The sequence below is a fragment of the Gambusia affinis genome, linkage group LG02 (genome assembly GCF_019740435.1).
Source record: "Gambusia affinis linkage group LG02, SWU_Gaff_1.0, whole genome shotgun sequence".
In the NCBI taxonomy this organism is placed as follows: Eukaryota; Metazoa; Chordata; class Actinopteri; order Cyprinodontiformes; family Poeciliidae; genus Gambusia; species Gambusia affinis.
The window spans coordinates 21,876,965-21,893,593 of record NC_057869.1 but is presented as its reverse complement, the minus strand read 5'-3'; the positions used below and the strand labels follow the sequence as shown (position 1 = coordinate 21,893,593).

General features: G+C 38.7%; 1 protein-coding gene and 1 long non-coding RNA gene across 2 annotated transcripts in view; one reads left to right on the top strand and one right to left on the bottom strand.

Annotated features, from left to right (window-relative positions):
- Positions 1-10,810, bottom strand: part of LOC122846500 — a 35,520-nt gene extending 24,710 nt beyond the window's left edge. The window contains exons 1-3 of the long non-coding RNA XR_006373249.1: positions 10,726-10,810; positions 3,202-3,348; positions 2,365-2,673 (exon numbers count right to left, since the gene is read on the bottom strand). This is a non-coding gene — a long non-coding RNA (uncharacterized LOC122846500). The remainder of the gene's footprint in view (positions 1-2,364; positions 2,674-3,201; positions 3,349-10,725) is intronic.
- Positions 10,389-16,420, top strand: obi1 (ORC ubiquitin ligase 1). Its single transcript, XM_044143503.1, has 6 exons — positions 10,389-10,557; positions 10,744-10,879; positions 12,436-12,527; positions 13,498-13,719; positions 13,819-13,907; positions 14,462-16,420. The coding sequence occupies exons 1-6, from the start codon at positions 10,471-10,473 to the stop codon at positions 15,837-15,839; spliced, it is 2,004 nt and encodes a 667-aa protein (XP_043999438.1). The 5' UTR covers positions 10,389-10,470; the 3' UTR covers positions 15,840-16,420.
- Positions 16,421-16,629: the final 209 nt, after the last annotated feature.

The following is a 16,629-nucleotide window of genomic DNA, read 5'->3' as shown; positions in this document are numbered from 1 at the left end:
ACCATATTTTCAGATCATAATTTGCTTAAAAGTTAAAAAAATAAAAAAATAAAATGTTTTCTTTCTCCTCCACATTATGGTTATGCACTTCTTAATTGCATGAAGTCCCAGTTAAATTGGTAAAAAAAAAAGAGTCACGGTTACAAACATACATAAAACCAAATGGATCTAAATTGGATTTTTTCCAGTGTGAGTTCATATCAAATCTGTTTGTCAGTTTTGTACCAATGAGCAATGGGACAAAACAACAGACCATCATCGTGTGCATATCTCCATAGCTCTAACGGGGGTTCACCAACAACCAAACATACATCTGGATGTCAAGTACTGCACTGAGGCCTGCCCCTGTTCATGATTACCCGCTTGACATCTTTATAGTTTCATGGCAGAGTTCCTCTCCAGCAGAAGTAGGCACAGAAAAAGCAAGTGTGCCAAAGTGGCTCCACAGTGCCGGTGTGGGACACCAGAGTTTTGTGTTGAAATAATTAGCCTGCTTAGCTGCCATCTGGGCTCTAGTAGCTGCTGTGTGGCATGAGCCAGGTGCTTCATGGGTAATACTACAGAGAGACATGCAGCAGATGCTCATGTGTGGATCTGCCCAGCTTGGCAAAGATCTGGATTCAGCTAATCCCTGCTACATTTTGTGGAAAAACCCACTAGAGGGGATACAGAGGAGGCTGGTTTGAGCACAGTGTCATGAAGCATGCCTCCTTAAAGCCTTCAAGGCAACAACAATAATGTGTCGAAATGAAAAGTAAACTTTTCTAAAGTCAGCAACATTATATGCTATGAACCTGCATTCACACCAGGACTGAATCTGAGATCCATCCATTTCGCCTGACATAAAACCTGAGCCAAACGATCAGTTCGCTTATCTGTGAAACACAGGGGCTGTTTAATTGCTGTCCCCTTCCCCTTTGCAGTTCAAAATCTAAAGAGGTATAAACATTTTTTGAGCAGTTCAGTAGGCTAGTAACTTGATAAGGCCCCTGGATTTACTCGATGAGCTTAGAAAGTTCCTGAGCAAGCAGCAGGCATGTGGTTGTTGTTCCCAGAGGGCTGGGAAACCGTATCTGCCCTGAAGGAGCATCCTCTTTGGTAAGCACTTCTTATCCAGGCCATCACTGCAGGCCGATAGCAGGAGGGTAATATCCAGTAACTGCAGCTTTATGTGCGATCCAATACTTGGATCAATCTCTAGGACAAGGAGGATTGCCATTAACCCCTGAGATTTCTCTCACTTTATTGTAGAGCTTTTCTTATTTCTCCTTCAGATACTGAAGGAGAAATAAGGAAATCATAATCAAGATGGAAAAAACTGTGTACTTTAAAATTATGAATAAGAGAGAGGTTTTTATTTTTACCAAAAAAAAAAAAAAAGATGAGAAACTTTATGGCAAATTAGCAAGGTAAAGCAGTTGATTATATGTAAAAATGAACACACTCTGGCGTGTCCTTCTGTGAGTGTGAGCAAGAGTACATTCTTCTTTCACCAGGAGGTGAAATGACACACAGATTCATCTGTCTGTCTACTTTTCTTTGTTTGCATTCAGGCATGTGTTTGAGAGCGTGTACGCGTCAAGAAAGCCAGAGAGTTCTCAGCAGTGAAGGTATGAAGAGAAAAGAGACGGTTACTTTCTTTCAAACTCTGGATACTTTTGGGAGTATTGTCCAACACGCTCTTCCATGTGACTGAGAGAAAGAAGCTCTAGACTGAAGCCAAGACTCGATTCTCTGACAGAACATTTCTGCCACACTCACTGAATATAAATGAATCGTCCCTGAAGTCAGTCATTCGTTTTTAGAGGAATGAAACGAATAAAAGAGCGATGCAAAATTGTCCAATTAGCAGTAACATTTACAAATTTACAATGTGGGCAGCTGAAAATAAAATATATGTTTTTCGGTTCTCAAGTTAATTCAAAACTGACTCAAGATGTTTGTGTAAATTCCCATTCAACTCTTAGGAGAAAATAATTTTGAACAAAATAGGCACAATTCTAGTTTATATATATATATATATATATATATATATATATATATATATATATATATATATATATATATATATATACTTTTTTTATTCGTTTTGTAGCGTCACACACTATCTCCACATATATGTAGGAAATCAGTAAATCATTAGTTTTCAGAATGTTATATGGTGGTAGAAAATATTATTATTAACTATTACATATTATTAATAATATATATTTTTTAATTAGTAAACAAAACACATAAATCGACAGAAACAATTCTCTAAAACACAAAATTCCAAGTATTTTTGAGAAGTTGAAAACTGTACAGTAGTTTTCTAAAAATCTAAGCAGCTCAGGTCAACCTAAAAGTGTGACAGGTCTCACTTACCTCGACTGTTTCCTTTCACAGGCAGGTCAGGACCCTGAAGCTCGATCGCAGCAGAACAAGAGGGCTGAGCACATCCCTTCTTCTCCACAGCAAATGTCAGAGGCCACTGGGCAGTCGGCTGCTCCCGCCTGCATCACGGTCCACCGGCGCTGGTACAGGAGAGCCGCCGGTCTGCCTGTTGGCCGCTCAGCCTGAAGGGACCGGTCAGCTGGCCTCAGCAGAGACGAGGCAGACGGGGAGACGAGCTGAGCCGGACTGGGCTCTGCTGGAAGGCTTTTTCGCCTCTCCTTCTCTGAATGAAAGCAATCCCTAAGAGTGAATGGGTAATGAGAGACTGGCTCCTGAGATTTTAGCTTTCTTAATCATGTTCATAATTAATTCAAGAACATTGATAATTTCATTACATTCTTTTTGTCTTATCAATAAATGATGTGCCTGCACTTTTGGTCTTGTGTATACGGGGAGAGAGGGAGAAAGGGAGGGAGTGAGGGACAAGAGGAGTAATACTGCACTAAAAGCACAGGAGATGGAAAATGATACAAACAGGGATGTGGTAATTATAATCTTTGACCAAGCCACTGGAAGCACAATATGAAGTCAAGTGGGTACAAATAATTAATAAGGCCTCCTGGAGTGTGTGAGTGTGTGAGTGTGTACGTGTAAGTGACTGTGGTTGGGATGCTGGGGGGCGGGTGACAAAAGTCTCTGTTGAACAATATTTCACCGACCCTGAGAGTGAATACTTTCACAATAAAAAGCAAAGAAAACATGTTTAAAATGCATGTTCACATAAGTCTCTAATAGAGCACCAGTTATACACTCGCCTTTAATCCTCACCTTTAAACAGAGGTAGATGCTGGAGGATGGCTGTCTCAGGCTGCCCTTCAGATCCAATAAGAGCTCAGATTTCAGTGCATTAGTGCATCGATGCAGCTTTCAAAAAGACCACTCTCCTCCCACCCTTCTCCCCTCCTCAAGCGCTCCCTGTTAGGTCACAAGAAGAAGAAGAACAAAAAGAAGAAGAAGAAGAAGAAAGCAGATCAATTTTCTGTCTAGCACATATAGTTTCCATTTATCTAGCAGCAAGAATAATGAGATAATATGCATTTTTAATAGTTCATCCTCAGAATATTAAATAGCCCTTCACCTCTGTGCATGCTTCATCAGTTGAACTTTCTGTTTAAAGCTGATCTGAAAATAGAACACCAAGGAGGAGGAGGGGGGGCAAAGGCGATGTAATGGATATCCCTGTTTCCTAAAAATGGCTGTGACGATGATTGAGAGTGAGGAAGATTCTGACTCACAGTCTTCTCATTTGCCCTGAAACGCGACACGCAGACGGATGGCTACGAGCGGCGTAATCTGACAGTGAGAGATTGACAATCCTGCCGAAGGTCTAATCCCACACCTAAATACTGTCGGAGAATTTGTTGATGCATCGGGATCAATCTGAGGCAACGTGCAAATTTACAACAGCACTGTGAGCTCCGGGAAGTCTTCCGTCTTAAGTCATCAATATCTGAAAAGCTCTCTGTAGCTATTTCTTTTTCACTTAATTTGTGACAAAATTACCGAGTTACAGATTTTTTTTTTTTTTTTTTTGCACAAAATTGGGCTCATTTGACAAAAAAAAAAAAAAAAAAAAAAGCAGGGCTTTGGCATAACTGTAAGGCTGTGCAATTTGTCTTTTTCTAATGGATTTCCAGCTTGTGACACACTACAATATAGATTCGTAAAGCTATATGAGGCATTAGAGATTCAAGTACTTTATGTCCTATTTATTCCTTATATGCCACAGGCCCCCCCGTCTTGACATATGACCAGCTCGAGAAACCTTTAATAAAATAAAAAAGTAAAAAAGGGGAAAATAGAGATTTACAACAGGCCATTTTGACAGTAGATTTGATATAAGGTGTTCATAACAAGTTTTGCATTTTGTTCCAGGTCCCCTCACACACATTTTAATCATTTTTATGTGATCTATGTATGCAGCACTCATCCTCTCTCTGTCACCCAAACCCTCCAATGTGTCTCTCTTAAACAGATTGCTACAATACTTGTAATGATGGTCCTTCCCAGCTGTGCTGCAGGAGAGGGGAAGGGAGCAGCAGGCTCTAGTATTACCATAATACCCACTCCCTCCCTCTGCTGTCCCAAGGGTCCGTGTGTGGCAGCACTGGGACGTGGGGTAACTCTGCTAACTGCTGTGGAGGGGACTCAACTGGCTGCCGGTCCTGCAGGCTTTGTGAATTTGTGTGAGCGTGTGCGTCCGTGTGTGTGTGTGCTCGTGCGAGTCTGTGTGTGAATGTGACAGGGCTGAACCTGCCTGTGGGCGATGTAATAAAAGCGCCACGCTCTGCTGGTGGTGATGGTGGCAATGCTGCTGTAGCTGCAGAGGAGGGGATAAATATAAAGCAAGGAGGAGTCGGCCCCTCAAGTCACGGCTTGACTTACATCCTAATAATTAGGCTCCTTTCCAATAAAACAGGGATTTGTAGCCATGCATCTCTTTTACTTCTGTTTGCTATTCTGCAGCGAAGAAAAATGCAAGATCTGCTGCAGGATGGGGGTGAAGCAGGAGCCTTTGAAAAGATTGAATTTGAGCATTGGAACAACATGAGCAGAGCTTGGCCAGGATGCTAGATTGTAATTATAACATCATTTCAGTAAACATTATTTCCAACTTAATATTTTTCTTTAATTTAAGCCATTAGGGTCTTCTTGAAATGATACCAAAAACCACATTCACAACTGTCTCTGAATTTTTGAAAATCAATAGATGAGCCATGGAGGTTACTATTACATGTTACCCTAAACCTTCCAATTTGTGATTTTGCGTAATATTCTCAATATTACATTTCTCAGCTATATCAGTCAACTGAATTCAGACCCAATTTGATTAAACTCTATTTCATGTTGTTTCAAACAGTTTGCAGTGGCTGGGTTAAATGTGCACACCCATGTTAAAATTTTGGGAGCCTTAAGAGGCTTTGAAAAATGGTACAGTAAATAAACACACCCTTAAACTAATTGCTGGTTGAACAACTTCCTGATTTTATTTCAGCATTCAGTGTTCTGTGGTATACACCACAATTACAGTCTGATTAATAAATAATTAATTAATAAAGGTCAGCTACAACAGGATTTTTCTAAAGTCAGCTGTAGAGGGAAGAACAACAGTGACATGGGAAAAACAGAACATTTCCCCAAAATTGTTGAAACTAAAAAACAGATCATGAAGTTGCCAAGTGCCTGACGGTAACACTGAAACAATAACTGGACTGTCTGGTAATCACAGGTGGTGTGACAACAGACTCCTGGATTCTCAATAGGCCTACACTAATCAGTAGGACTAAAAGACAGAAGCCTTTTCTTCCATATAAAATATTTAGGCCTGACTAAAATACACTAAAACCTTTTGGAATTATGATGAAACTAAACTTGGTCTTCTTACACTTAGCATGCCTGCAATTACCATTACCATATGTAACATATGCTGGTCGCAACATCATGATCCTGGCTTATTTTCTCTTAGAGAGCAAGATGGATGAAATCATTAATAACTCTAAAGACCACTCAGTTTTGACTCAAAACCTTTGCTGTAGGTGTCTGCTATGAAGCTTATGATTAAAGATATTTTTAGTTAACGTGAATTTCAGGCTGAATATGCACCTAATGCAACAAAAATATGTCGCAATCAGAAGACAATTAAAGTGTGGGAATGGCCACGTCAAAGTTCAGAACTAAATCTTGCAGAAAGTAACGTGGATTCACCTGGAGAGAGCTAAGCAAGGCAAAGTAGAGTTAAATTAAGTCAAAAGGTGGATAAACAAAATACTAGATTAAGATGTGCACACTTATGGAAACAACTTTTGAGGCATTTTATTTAGATTTTTATAATCATTGTTATTTTATTCATTTATTTCCCTCAGACAGTTTTTTTCAGTTGAATTGTACAGAGTTATGTGACATTTAAGGTGGAACGACTTTGGAAATGATTTAGCAAATATCAAACTTCAACAAAGATGTATTCTTATAGGGCATGACAACATCTTGCTTTTAACGTTACTTTCCTTAGATGTCAGCTGATGCTTGTGTCTGCAAATCTGAAAAATCCCCAAAATTCAAACTGTGCAGGATTTTCAGAGTGCCAGACACACAGAGGCAGGTGGGGGCTGTGTGTATGTAGGAAAAAGAGAGAGAGAGAGAGAGAGAGAGAGAAAGAAGGGCTGTGCAGGATGGTGGTCCAGGCAGGGGGTATCAGGCTAATTAAAGCAAGCATTTGTCAGAGATTAAGCCTTAAACAGAAAAGGTCATCTGAGCACAAGAGCGCACAGTTTCGCTGCTGTGCTCTAAGGGCAATCTAAACCTTTCCAAGCTAAATGGTAAAGATGCTATTTGAAGGGGGAGGGTGCCGAGATCCTGACCAGCGACAAGACTGACACTCGGGTCATTGGTTCTTTACTGTCCATTACACATGCTGGTCAAATCTGGCAATCGGTGTCATTTAGGGATGAAAAATAAGCACTGGGACAAGATCAATAGATGCAGCCATCTGTACCAGCTGTGATTAATTGACTGTCTCCAATTAATGAGTGGCCTGTTGCAAAGCAATGCAATCTCAGCAGAACAATGCTTATTTGACTTATTTCAGCCAAAAGTTGTTTATTTTCGCTGGCATACCATCGGAATAAATTCATTTACCAGTTCAGGCGGCATCTGTTAGTTTACTGGAGTAAACTGGAAAGCTTTTTTTTTCTGATGGCATCATGTATTTTAGGTGCTTTCTGAAGTCATTTGCAGTAGTGAAATAAAGGCAGACATTCACATGGCTTATTTTAGTTTATAAGACATAGGGACTAAAAATATTTGAAAACTGTCTTTCATGGTGTTTCAAAGGTCTGTATACATTGATATCGCCTCATTATAAGCAAACAGCGAGCAGTGACAACAGAATAATGCCAAATAAACTGCAGTAAAATTTCAATATTCTCTAATTTGTCTAACCTCATTCATCATGATCTTTACTCTGAAGAGCATTACATAAAACCACTGGGGATATGAAATATGAGTAGGAACAAGTGGTGGCTTATGATCCATTTAATGAACCATTGAAAACAGTCCAACAAGTACTGGTGATGTTTTTAATCTGGAATCAGTGTACAAGGTTATTTTGCACTCAGTCAATTGTAATCATATTAGGTCCCGAGAAGATGTCCCGGTTTTAGATACGATGAAGCGCAGGATGTGTAACCTCAGGCATGAGTAATGGCCCTACGGGGTTAAACTCTGGTACTGATGTAATTTGAAATATTTTTAGTGGAATTTATGCTAATATTAGGCCACTCTGAATAGATATTCATAAATTCAATCATTTTCATCTGAGACAATGATATGCGAAGAAATATATGGCAGTTTTTATATGGTGGGACTTTAAAAGAATAAGTGATACAAGACATATCAAGTTAGATATTGGTCTGTGTTATATTGTCCCTTTTTTTTCGAAATGCAATGACAACAAAACCAAATTACACATTTAAAAAAATATTTTTTCTACACATTATATTTATATATCTGAGTGACTTTTGTCTTGATAAATAGATTTACTGGCTTGTGGGATTAGACAAAGAGAATATTTATATGATGATGGGAATCTGCTAATTTATATTTTTTCTATACACTAAACTCTTGCATATACTCTAAGGTGTTTTTCCTGTGTATCCCATGACAAGCAAATCCCATTGTTTAGCATGTCTCTGTGACATATTTATGGTGAGTTCAGCACTTTTATTAAGTCCATCAACTGACTTTTTCACCAGCAGATTTGGTAGTTTCTATGTGCATTCACAGTCCTATTTATACTGAGTAGTGAGTGCATTGCATTGCAAGAACAAACTTTTCCCCTTCCAAGTTAAGCACCTTTTATATCTCAACTCAAGTGGAACAATAAAATTAATAAAACCGAGCCCACAAGAACAGATCGTCATGTTTTTTAAATGGAAAATGGTGACATGCATGGACAAAAATAACATAATATTTTGCATTAATTTAATCTAGTGTTAAATAAAGACCATCAGATGTTATAGTAAGAAGAACACATTACCAACACATGGAGTCTAATCACTTTCAAGCTCTCAGCTTATTTATTGCTGAGAAAGTTATTACTCATCAGTGAATGCATAATATATAAAAGCTCCTGGTATTTTAAGCTTCAATATTCAATATCTTTCTGTATTTATAGCGCTAAGCCTATTGATTATGCTTTTTTTCCCCCTTGATATACACACAAATGTATTAAATTATATTACAGCTCTCTTTTTATGGCTTGTTAGCCCACTGTGTTGGTAAGTCTCCTCTTAGATTTACAGCTACTGCTAATTTAGTCTCCTGGCTCACATCAACTACGTGTCAAACAAGAGATTAAACAAACCTATTATATTACTGAACACCAAGTAGCACAGAAATACTATAAATGACAAGTTAAACTACAAAGGGAATATGTCAGCTGGAAAAAGGGAAGCAAAAAGCTATTTATTTTCATTTATGGATAGTGGGATGTAAAACTACAGACGATGTTAAAATCTGTAAAAATAACCATTGTATACAACTATAGGTAGAATAAATACAAAGAGGTATATTTTTAAATTTCCTTCTATTGAAATTAAAGGCATACTGTTACAACTAACGTAAAAAATGCCATTAAGGATGTAATTTAAATGTTTCAGAATAAAATTAAGAGCTCCAGGTAACATATATAGTGGCAATGTCGCTTGAATGAAGTTGAAATGACGGCAGCAATATTAGTTCAGGAATCAAGTATAACAACTAAGATCAAACAAATTAAGCTGCTATATTAACCCATGATTGATATGAACAAAATCACCTATGAAAACAACATTGTGACATTTTTAGCACATAATCCATATTCAGTTTTAAATAGTTGGCATAACTATTCAGTTTTGAGGAAGATAGATTCGGAAGCTCTGATGATCTTCGATGGAAAGTGCAAGTTCAAAGTCAGATTAAACTTTAGAAGATCCACAACTTCTTCTGTTCACTAAACAGAAAATAGAAAGTCTACCAGAGGAATCCAGGCAAATCGGAGAAAGCCCAGACTGTACTGTAAGTGATATTTCAATCAAGTGGAATTGCACAGGAAGGCAACGCCCAGTCTAGTTGTAGCCCATATCTTGGATAGGTCTGTGAGTGGTGGGCCTTGGAGCACTGACTCTAGTCACGGTCCAATTTGTGCATCTCCATTACTCGTAATGGAGGTTGTTTCAAATCCTATTGTAGTTATTAAGCCTATCTCTTTCACTCAACTTTCCAATATGCTTGCATACAGCACTTTGTGAACAGTCAACTCCCTTTGTGGTTTACCCACCTAGCAGGGTGTGCCAATGACTGAACTGTCAAGTCAGTTCTTTTTTTATGATTGCATAGGCTAAAATATTACATGTATGTATTTAAATATATAAAAATATTCATGTGGTATTAATATCTTTTGACAGACTGCATTAGGGTGTAAAATATAAGAAAAAAATGGACATGAACAGATGTTTATAGAGCACAGTAATTAATCTATTTGAGTTTCACTTTTTAAACTAGTTAACTATTGTTTGTTGTTAAAAAAAAACATTTATTTTGTTGATTATTTGAACAGTAGTCTGCTCTATGCATCAGCCTTATACATAAATTACACATTAAATATGACAGTTAGGTTTAATCATAAAACCTTAAGGTGGAATTAAGCGAAGAATCCTTTAGGAGGTGACAGCGAGATCTGGTTGGTGAGATGAGCCACATTATTCGGATCTCCAAAACAAGCCGCAATTCCCATACTCTAACACAAACCCTTTTATACAAGTTGTATTTCTGCTAGCGGTGAAAAACTGTCTTACTAATCTTGACCTTTTTATTTGTTTTTGAACACCACATTCAGTTTAATCACCCTACATCCACATGAGATTTTCAAATAAACATGTTTGCAGATTCCTTTTAGGCCGTTGACGCTTTCCGTAGTTTTCAGAGTCGGCGGGCGGAACAGCGGGTTCCCTAATGTGAAACTTTGTACCGCCTCAAAGGAAGTCCCTTCTCCTCTGTGCTATGTTCTCTGGGAATATGGCTCATATCTACCAGACATCGACCCTCTCTCTAACTCTGCCAATTTCGTGTCAGATATGTCTCGGAAAGGTAACAGCGTTTCGCTTTTAGCAAACTCACCATCTGTTTGTTAGAACTACGTTCACACGGAACAGACGGTTTCTTAGTAACAAACCAGTGCAGCTTTGCGACGCCGTCATTTGCAAAGTCAACATGTTTCTTATAATCTTTGCCAGGCCTATTCTAGATATAACTCACTCAGGTTTGCTTCTGCAGGTCAAGCAGCCCGTCATCTGCGCCAATCACCACGTGTTCTGCTCGTGCTGCATGGAGATGTGGTTAAAGAAAGCCAACCAGTGTCCCACCTGCAGAGTACCCATCACAGCCGAGAACCCGTGCAGGGAAATAATCGGTGCGTGGCTTCACCGCACACTGACACAAACCAAGACGAATGCGATGGCTAACCAAACATGAGCGCATATTCAAAAACAGTGTCTATAAGACAGTTTTTTTTCCCATAAACAACTAGATTAGGAGAGTTATAGATGGTCCATAGGATTCCTGCACAGTTTTGTAGGAATTTCACACTTTTGTAGGCAAATTTAAAGAGTGCTTGGGCCCTTTCACGCAAGTTCTACCTTAAAAATACATCAGTTTACCTTGGATTTATTGCTTCAGCAATAGGCAGACATTAAATATAGAACCTACTCAAATCATAAAGAAAGGATGGAAGTTTAGACAAGCAAATTGATACCAGCATAGACAACGGGGTTGGCTGAAAATGTCTGAAACTACAAATATTTTTCAAATTCTGTTCTATTTCTCTGTAGTTACCAAACCTGGTTTTCCAGACTCTGTGAGAATCCTCAGTGATGTTTGCTTCCTGGCTTTTTAGTTGCAAACCAGTATGAGAAATAAAATAAAGTTCAGCATCGACCGGCCCTGGTGCTTTACGGAACATCATTACATGCGTCACTGCAACTTAAAGCTTGAGATGGACTAAACTCAAAGCTGGGCTTTTCTGGCACTGTCCATTACCTAAACAGGCTTCAGGAGCACAGATACATGTTAGACATCATAACTGTCTGTGTCTTGTAGAAAAAAATTGGTGTTTAATTAGGGCCGCACAAAATTTTGGTACCAACATCAGTATTGGCAGATATTATGTTTTAACATCTAAATATTGGTCTGATTAGTAAAACTGGGCCAATATAACAACCAATATTTATTTTTCATATTCTTGCCCTTTAGTTCTTACGGTTAGTGTTGGTCATGTGGTGTTTGTTTGGTCATGTGACTGATGCAGTGTAGGATTGTGAGATCACTTTTTTTTAAGGCATCATAAGGATAGTATATATTGATAAATATTGATTATTGGCATTAACACCAAGATTAGCAATAAAAAAACCCAGTTATTTAAGACATCACCATCTCCAGTATGTGTGTTAATGTTTTGAGTTGGAGGAAAAACCAAGTTCATTTTCCGCTTAACCATTTTCCGCCTTGCCATTTTTGATTGTAGAAATCATATAACTGTCATATATTGTGCTCAAATAACAAGTAAATATCCAGCCATAAATCCGTGTTCTGCTTCTGCTTTGTGCTCTTTAGAATCCATGATTATTTACAGGAATCAGTTGCGCTATCTATATGATTATTAGAGTTGTTCCTGTTGCTTGTTAACACAATACTTTAGAGCTGAAAATTAAAAGTTTAAAGCGGACAATATTTAGCTATATGCCTTTAAGGACTGATCCAAAGCTTTGAGTTGACACCATATTGAAATAAATCAGCTGTGAGGAAGAAATTTCCAACATGGCAGTGCTGAGAAGCCTGTTTGAAAGTTGTGTTTATCAAATAGAGGTGTGGAGTTTCTAGTTAAACTCTGGTAGAAATTCTTCCTGGAAATGCCGAAAGCAGATATTTTAACTCTTTAATATCACTGCTCGTCTTTTTTCCTCCCCACAGGAGGGACAAATGATGGCGATTACAGCGAGAGCCCCTCTATGAGGAAATGTCTGAGGAAAACCAGAGGAGAACTGCTTCTACAAGAGTATGAGGTTGTCAAATATAGATTCCTTTTAGGTTTTATTTTAGTATCAGTGAAGATATTGAAAAGAGTGCCATATATAGGATTACTGCTGTTTTTTTTAAGTGGAGTATTGTGGAGCAGACACTCATAAAGTGAGATGGTTATAGAGAACCAACATTAAAGTAATAACTCAGATATTCATAAAGCTATTTAGTTGTTGTAGATACTTAAAGAAGTCCTTTGTTGGGCGTGTCATTTCCTGTCCACTTCCTCAAATCTAAACACAGTCACCACTCAAAATAATTGAACATGCAATGTATAGAAAGATATTGGACACCCTTTTTGTGTTGCGTTTTGCAAAGAATTAAATTGTTTTGCATTAAAAAGATTTGAGGGAAAAAATATAACCAACCTGATCTAGCTATGATGCATCATTTTATAGTGAATCTGAACCTAACATAAGCTTCAGCTTTTCTTCAAGCACTTCTCACCTATTTGCATATTCTGGATAAAGCTATTTATAGAGCTTACGCAAGATTGAAATGATTGCACTAATGTACAAAGGCGTCACTCAAGAGAAGAAAACAAAACGTGTTCTGCAACATTAACTTGTCCCATTGAAGCTGGCCTTCACCAATCTGACAACATATGAGTGGTGAACGTATCAGGCTGAAAGATCTGCAGATTGAGGTGGTGGCAGAGTCATGCATTTAATCAGCGTGGTTGGAGTCAAGTTGGGTAAAATGTTAATCATTTCCAAACTAACTGACTAAACTTTTTAATTTAGCTACATTTTTTTTAGCTTAACTTGAAGCACTGAAGCATTCATCCAAATCAACAAAAAAATACTCCATCCAGAAGATCTAGACCTTTTTCATGTTTTATTATTTTTCCCACAACATATGTATTTTTTTTTTAAGCTTTAGAAATCCTTGATATGGTTTAGATGTCAACAAACAAAGTCTTGCTTTCAGATACATCAAATCTCTTTTTGACAGGAAGAGATTGATGGACTCATCAGAGAAAACGAGGAGCTGAAATCAAAAAATCAAAGTCTGGAAGACCAACTTAAGACTGCTTTGCTCCCGTGCAACCTCAACACAGAGCAGCCAGATGACAAGAGAGTTTCGCTGTTTGTGGTGGAGGAATGGAAAAACAAACTCCAAGCTGCCACAGATGTTTGTGATAAGATAAAACAGGATATGGACAAGATGAGAGAGGTAATCTTTATGTCCAGAATGCGTTTTATTGTACAGTTAATGTTGATTTTGTTGAACTTTTTCGATGCCAATAAATACATTTATTAATGTGTTTCTTAGGCAAATAAGACTTTGCGATCTCAAAATGTTGACCTTGTGCAAGAGAATATGAGACTGAAAGCAGAGGTGGCAAGCAGATCTCCTCAGAAGTAAGTAATGTTTTGGTGTTTCTTACCATCAAATTTGTTCATTTTTTTCTGATATCATAACCCCCCCGCCCCCCGTGTTTCCATAAGTTTTCTTCTGTCATTAAATTAATGAGTTTCAATTTGAGGAAATTTCCTTTTCATCTGAAATATGCAATGTTATGTTCATATGCAATCTTTTGTTTTCTTCTACTTGAAGTATTTTATAAACCTCAACCCTGATTTACAAAACGGGAGGCAGAGTATTGGATTACGTTTCTGTCAACAAACATGAGCGTTAGACAGTTTCATCAATAAAAACAAATATGTCTGGCCTTTAAGTGAGATCAGGTTTACTTTAAGTTTGAAAAAGATGGCCTGCAGACAGTCGTATTCTTTTTATTTCAAAATGTTTAAATTTTACTTTTGCATATCTATTATGCTTGTTTCATAGTTGCTAGATTGTAAAAAAAATGTGGGTTTTGAATAAACAAAAACTAATTAAGACAGGTTATGATTCAGCTAATTGTCATTTTCCTTGTTTGTTGTCATTTGATGACAAACTGATCTGTTCTTAGGTTTGGCCGCTACACTGTGGCAGCCCTGGAAGCTAAGATTCAGCAGTACGAGCGCGATGTCGATCACCTGAAACGCGCTCTTGATCGCAGCGACCAGTACATCGAGGAGCTGGAATCTCGTGTCAGGAAGTCTGAGAACAGACAGCTTGAGACTCAAGAAGCTCTTGGGACTAACAAAGGCGCAACTGACGTTCTCCTGCAGCAACAAAAGTTCAGTATGATGATGAGAAGCTTGAGCGACAACGAGAGAAGGTCCATCTGCAGCAATCCAGAAACGGAGTGTCGAACATTTTCAATGAATCACAGTTTGGTGTTCCTGCCGTCAGCAGATCACAAGGAGTTTTACAGAAATGTGCCTGGAGAGCAGAAGAACGAGGACTCCGAAAGCATTTCCTCTGACTTCTTGCCCAGCACTCCTTCCTCTGCTTTCCGCTCACTGACCTTGAGAAGCCCTGGCATCCGTGAGAAGAAAGTTGCATTTAAACCTGTCTCTCACCTGAGAAGGCTCGATTTCGAAGAATATGCTAGCCAGGGGAAGGCTAGCGCAGCCTTGGAGAAAAAAATCAACAGCCTGGAAAAGTTTCCTAAAGGTTTATATCAAACGGAAATGGAATCCTCCAAATCTGCCTTCTGGGGCTCCTGGCAGCGATCAAGTTTGCGGGACATGTCACACCCAGGTCCAAATAAAGAGAACTTAGCAAAGGGAGCTGCATCTGCTACTCTTATCAGAGAGGAGCCCGATAGTTTACAAATGTCCAGTGAGGCATCTATGGATGCAGCTTACCTGGACAAAATATCAGAGTTGGACTCCATGATGCACGATGGAGAGAGCTCGAGTAGCCGGGGATCCCAGTTCTTGGCTTCCTCCCCTCAAATAGACTTGGATAACATTCTTGTCCCAGAGCAGCAAACCTGCCCTGACACCTTTACTGACAATAACGGCAAACCTGCGATTCCAGAGGAGAATAAGAACCACTGTACAGACACTAACAAGGATAGTGATTTGAATGTCAGTGTTGCTCCAACAGGCTCTGACAAGAAAAGCTTTGCTGCTCAGGTGTCGGATGGGATGGATGGTGCCCACGTTTCTGGCTCCGCAAAGCATGCAGGGCCTTCCCTGACTGAAGAAATGTCGTTTGACTTGTTGTTTGATCCTCTGGATGAGATTAAGACTGCTCCCTCTGACTCCCTCAGTCCAGAAACCCAACACCAGGATCAGGATCATGTGAACCCTTCATTCTCCTCTGGCTGCACTAGTAGTAAGCCTGTGAACACAACAAGAGAGAGAAGTGCGCTGAACGGTTGCCAGCCAGTAAAGAGAAAGTCACACAGTCCCTTCAACACAAGCAGTCCCACCAAACTTTCAAAGCTCATGTAATGGCATTGAAAGCAAAATGCTCCAATCTGCATTACATCCTTTGGCTGTAATTTATTACCGTTTTTTGTTGTGTAGTGTTAAATGAATTAAACTAGAACAACATTGAGGTACTTTTTGTAAAGTGGGGTTGTAGGTCTCTTGGCAACTCGGTTAACCTAAAGCATATTTTCTGCTCGTATCAGACTACCAACTCCAACAGTTGTGTACAGACGTGTCTTGTTTTGTGCTGGGACTTTTATCAGACTTATTTGCAGCCTACTTGTGTGTACTTTTCCACTATTAACTAACTGAGATCATTGTTTAATAACAACAAAAAAAATTAAGATTATCTTGAAGCACTGAAATGCTACAGAAAAAAATTGTGTGTTAGGAAATAAAGAAGTAATGCAAAGCAAAAAACTGAATGAAAACTGTGTATGTTTCTGAATTTCTGCTGCCTTGAGCACCTGCTGTGGCTCCTGTCAACAGTGATTGTCCTCTGTTTTGTAGTGACGTTCCAGCATTTTTTATTTTTGTTAACCGCATATGGCTTAAAATACCTTAAGCTGTCACAATTATTAATACATTGCTATTAAAAATGGAAACGGCACAGCCTGTTCATGTCGACGAAACCTCGTAAGGACACACACTGGAGACCTCACACAGCAGCAGCAGCAGCGAGCCGCCTTATTTATTATGCAAATTTAACGGGTGCCGTGTATATTTCACATACCTCTAATCACTGCATGAAATTTTAATTGGATAACCATTGTGGTTTGAATTAATGAAGTGTTAATTCATTGGGATTAAT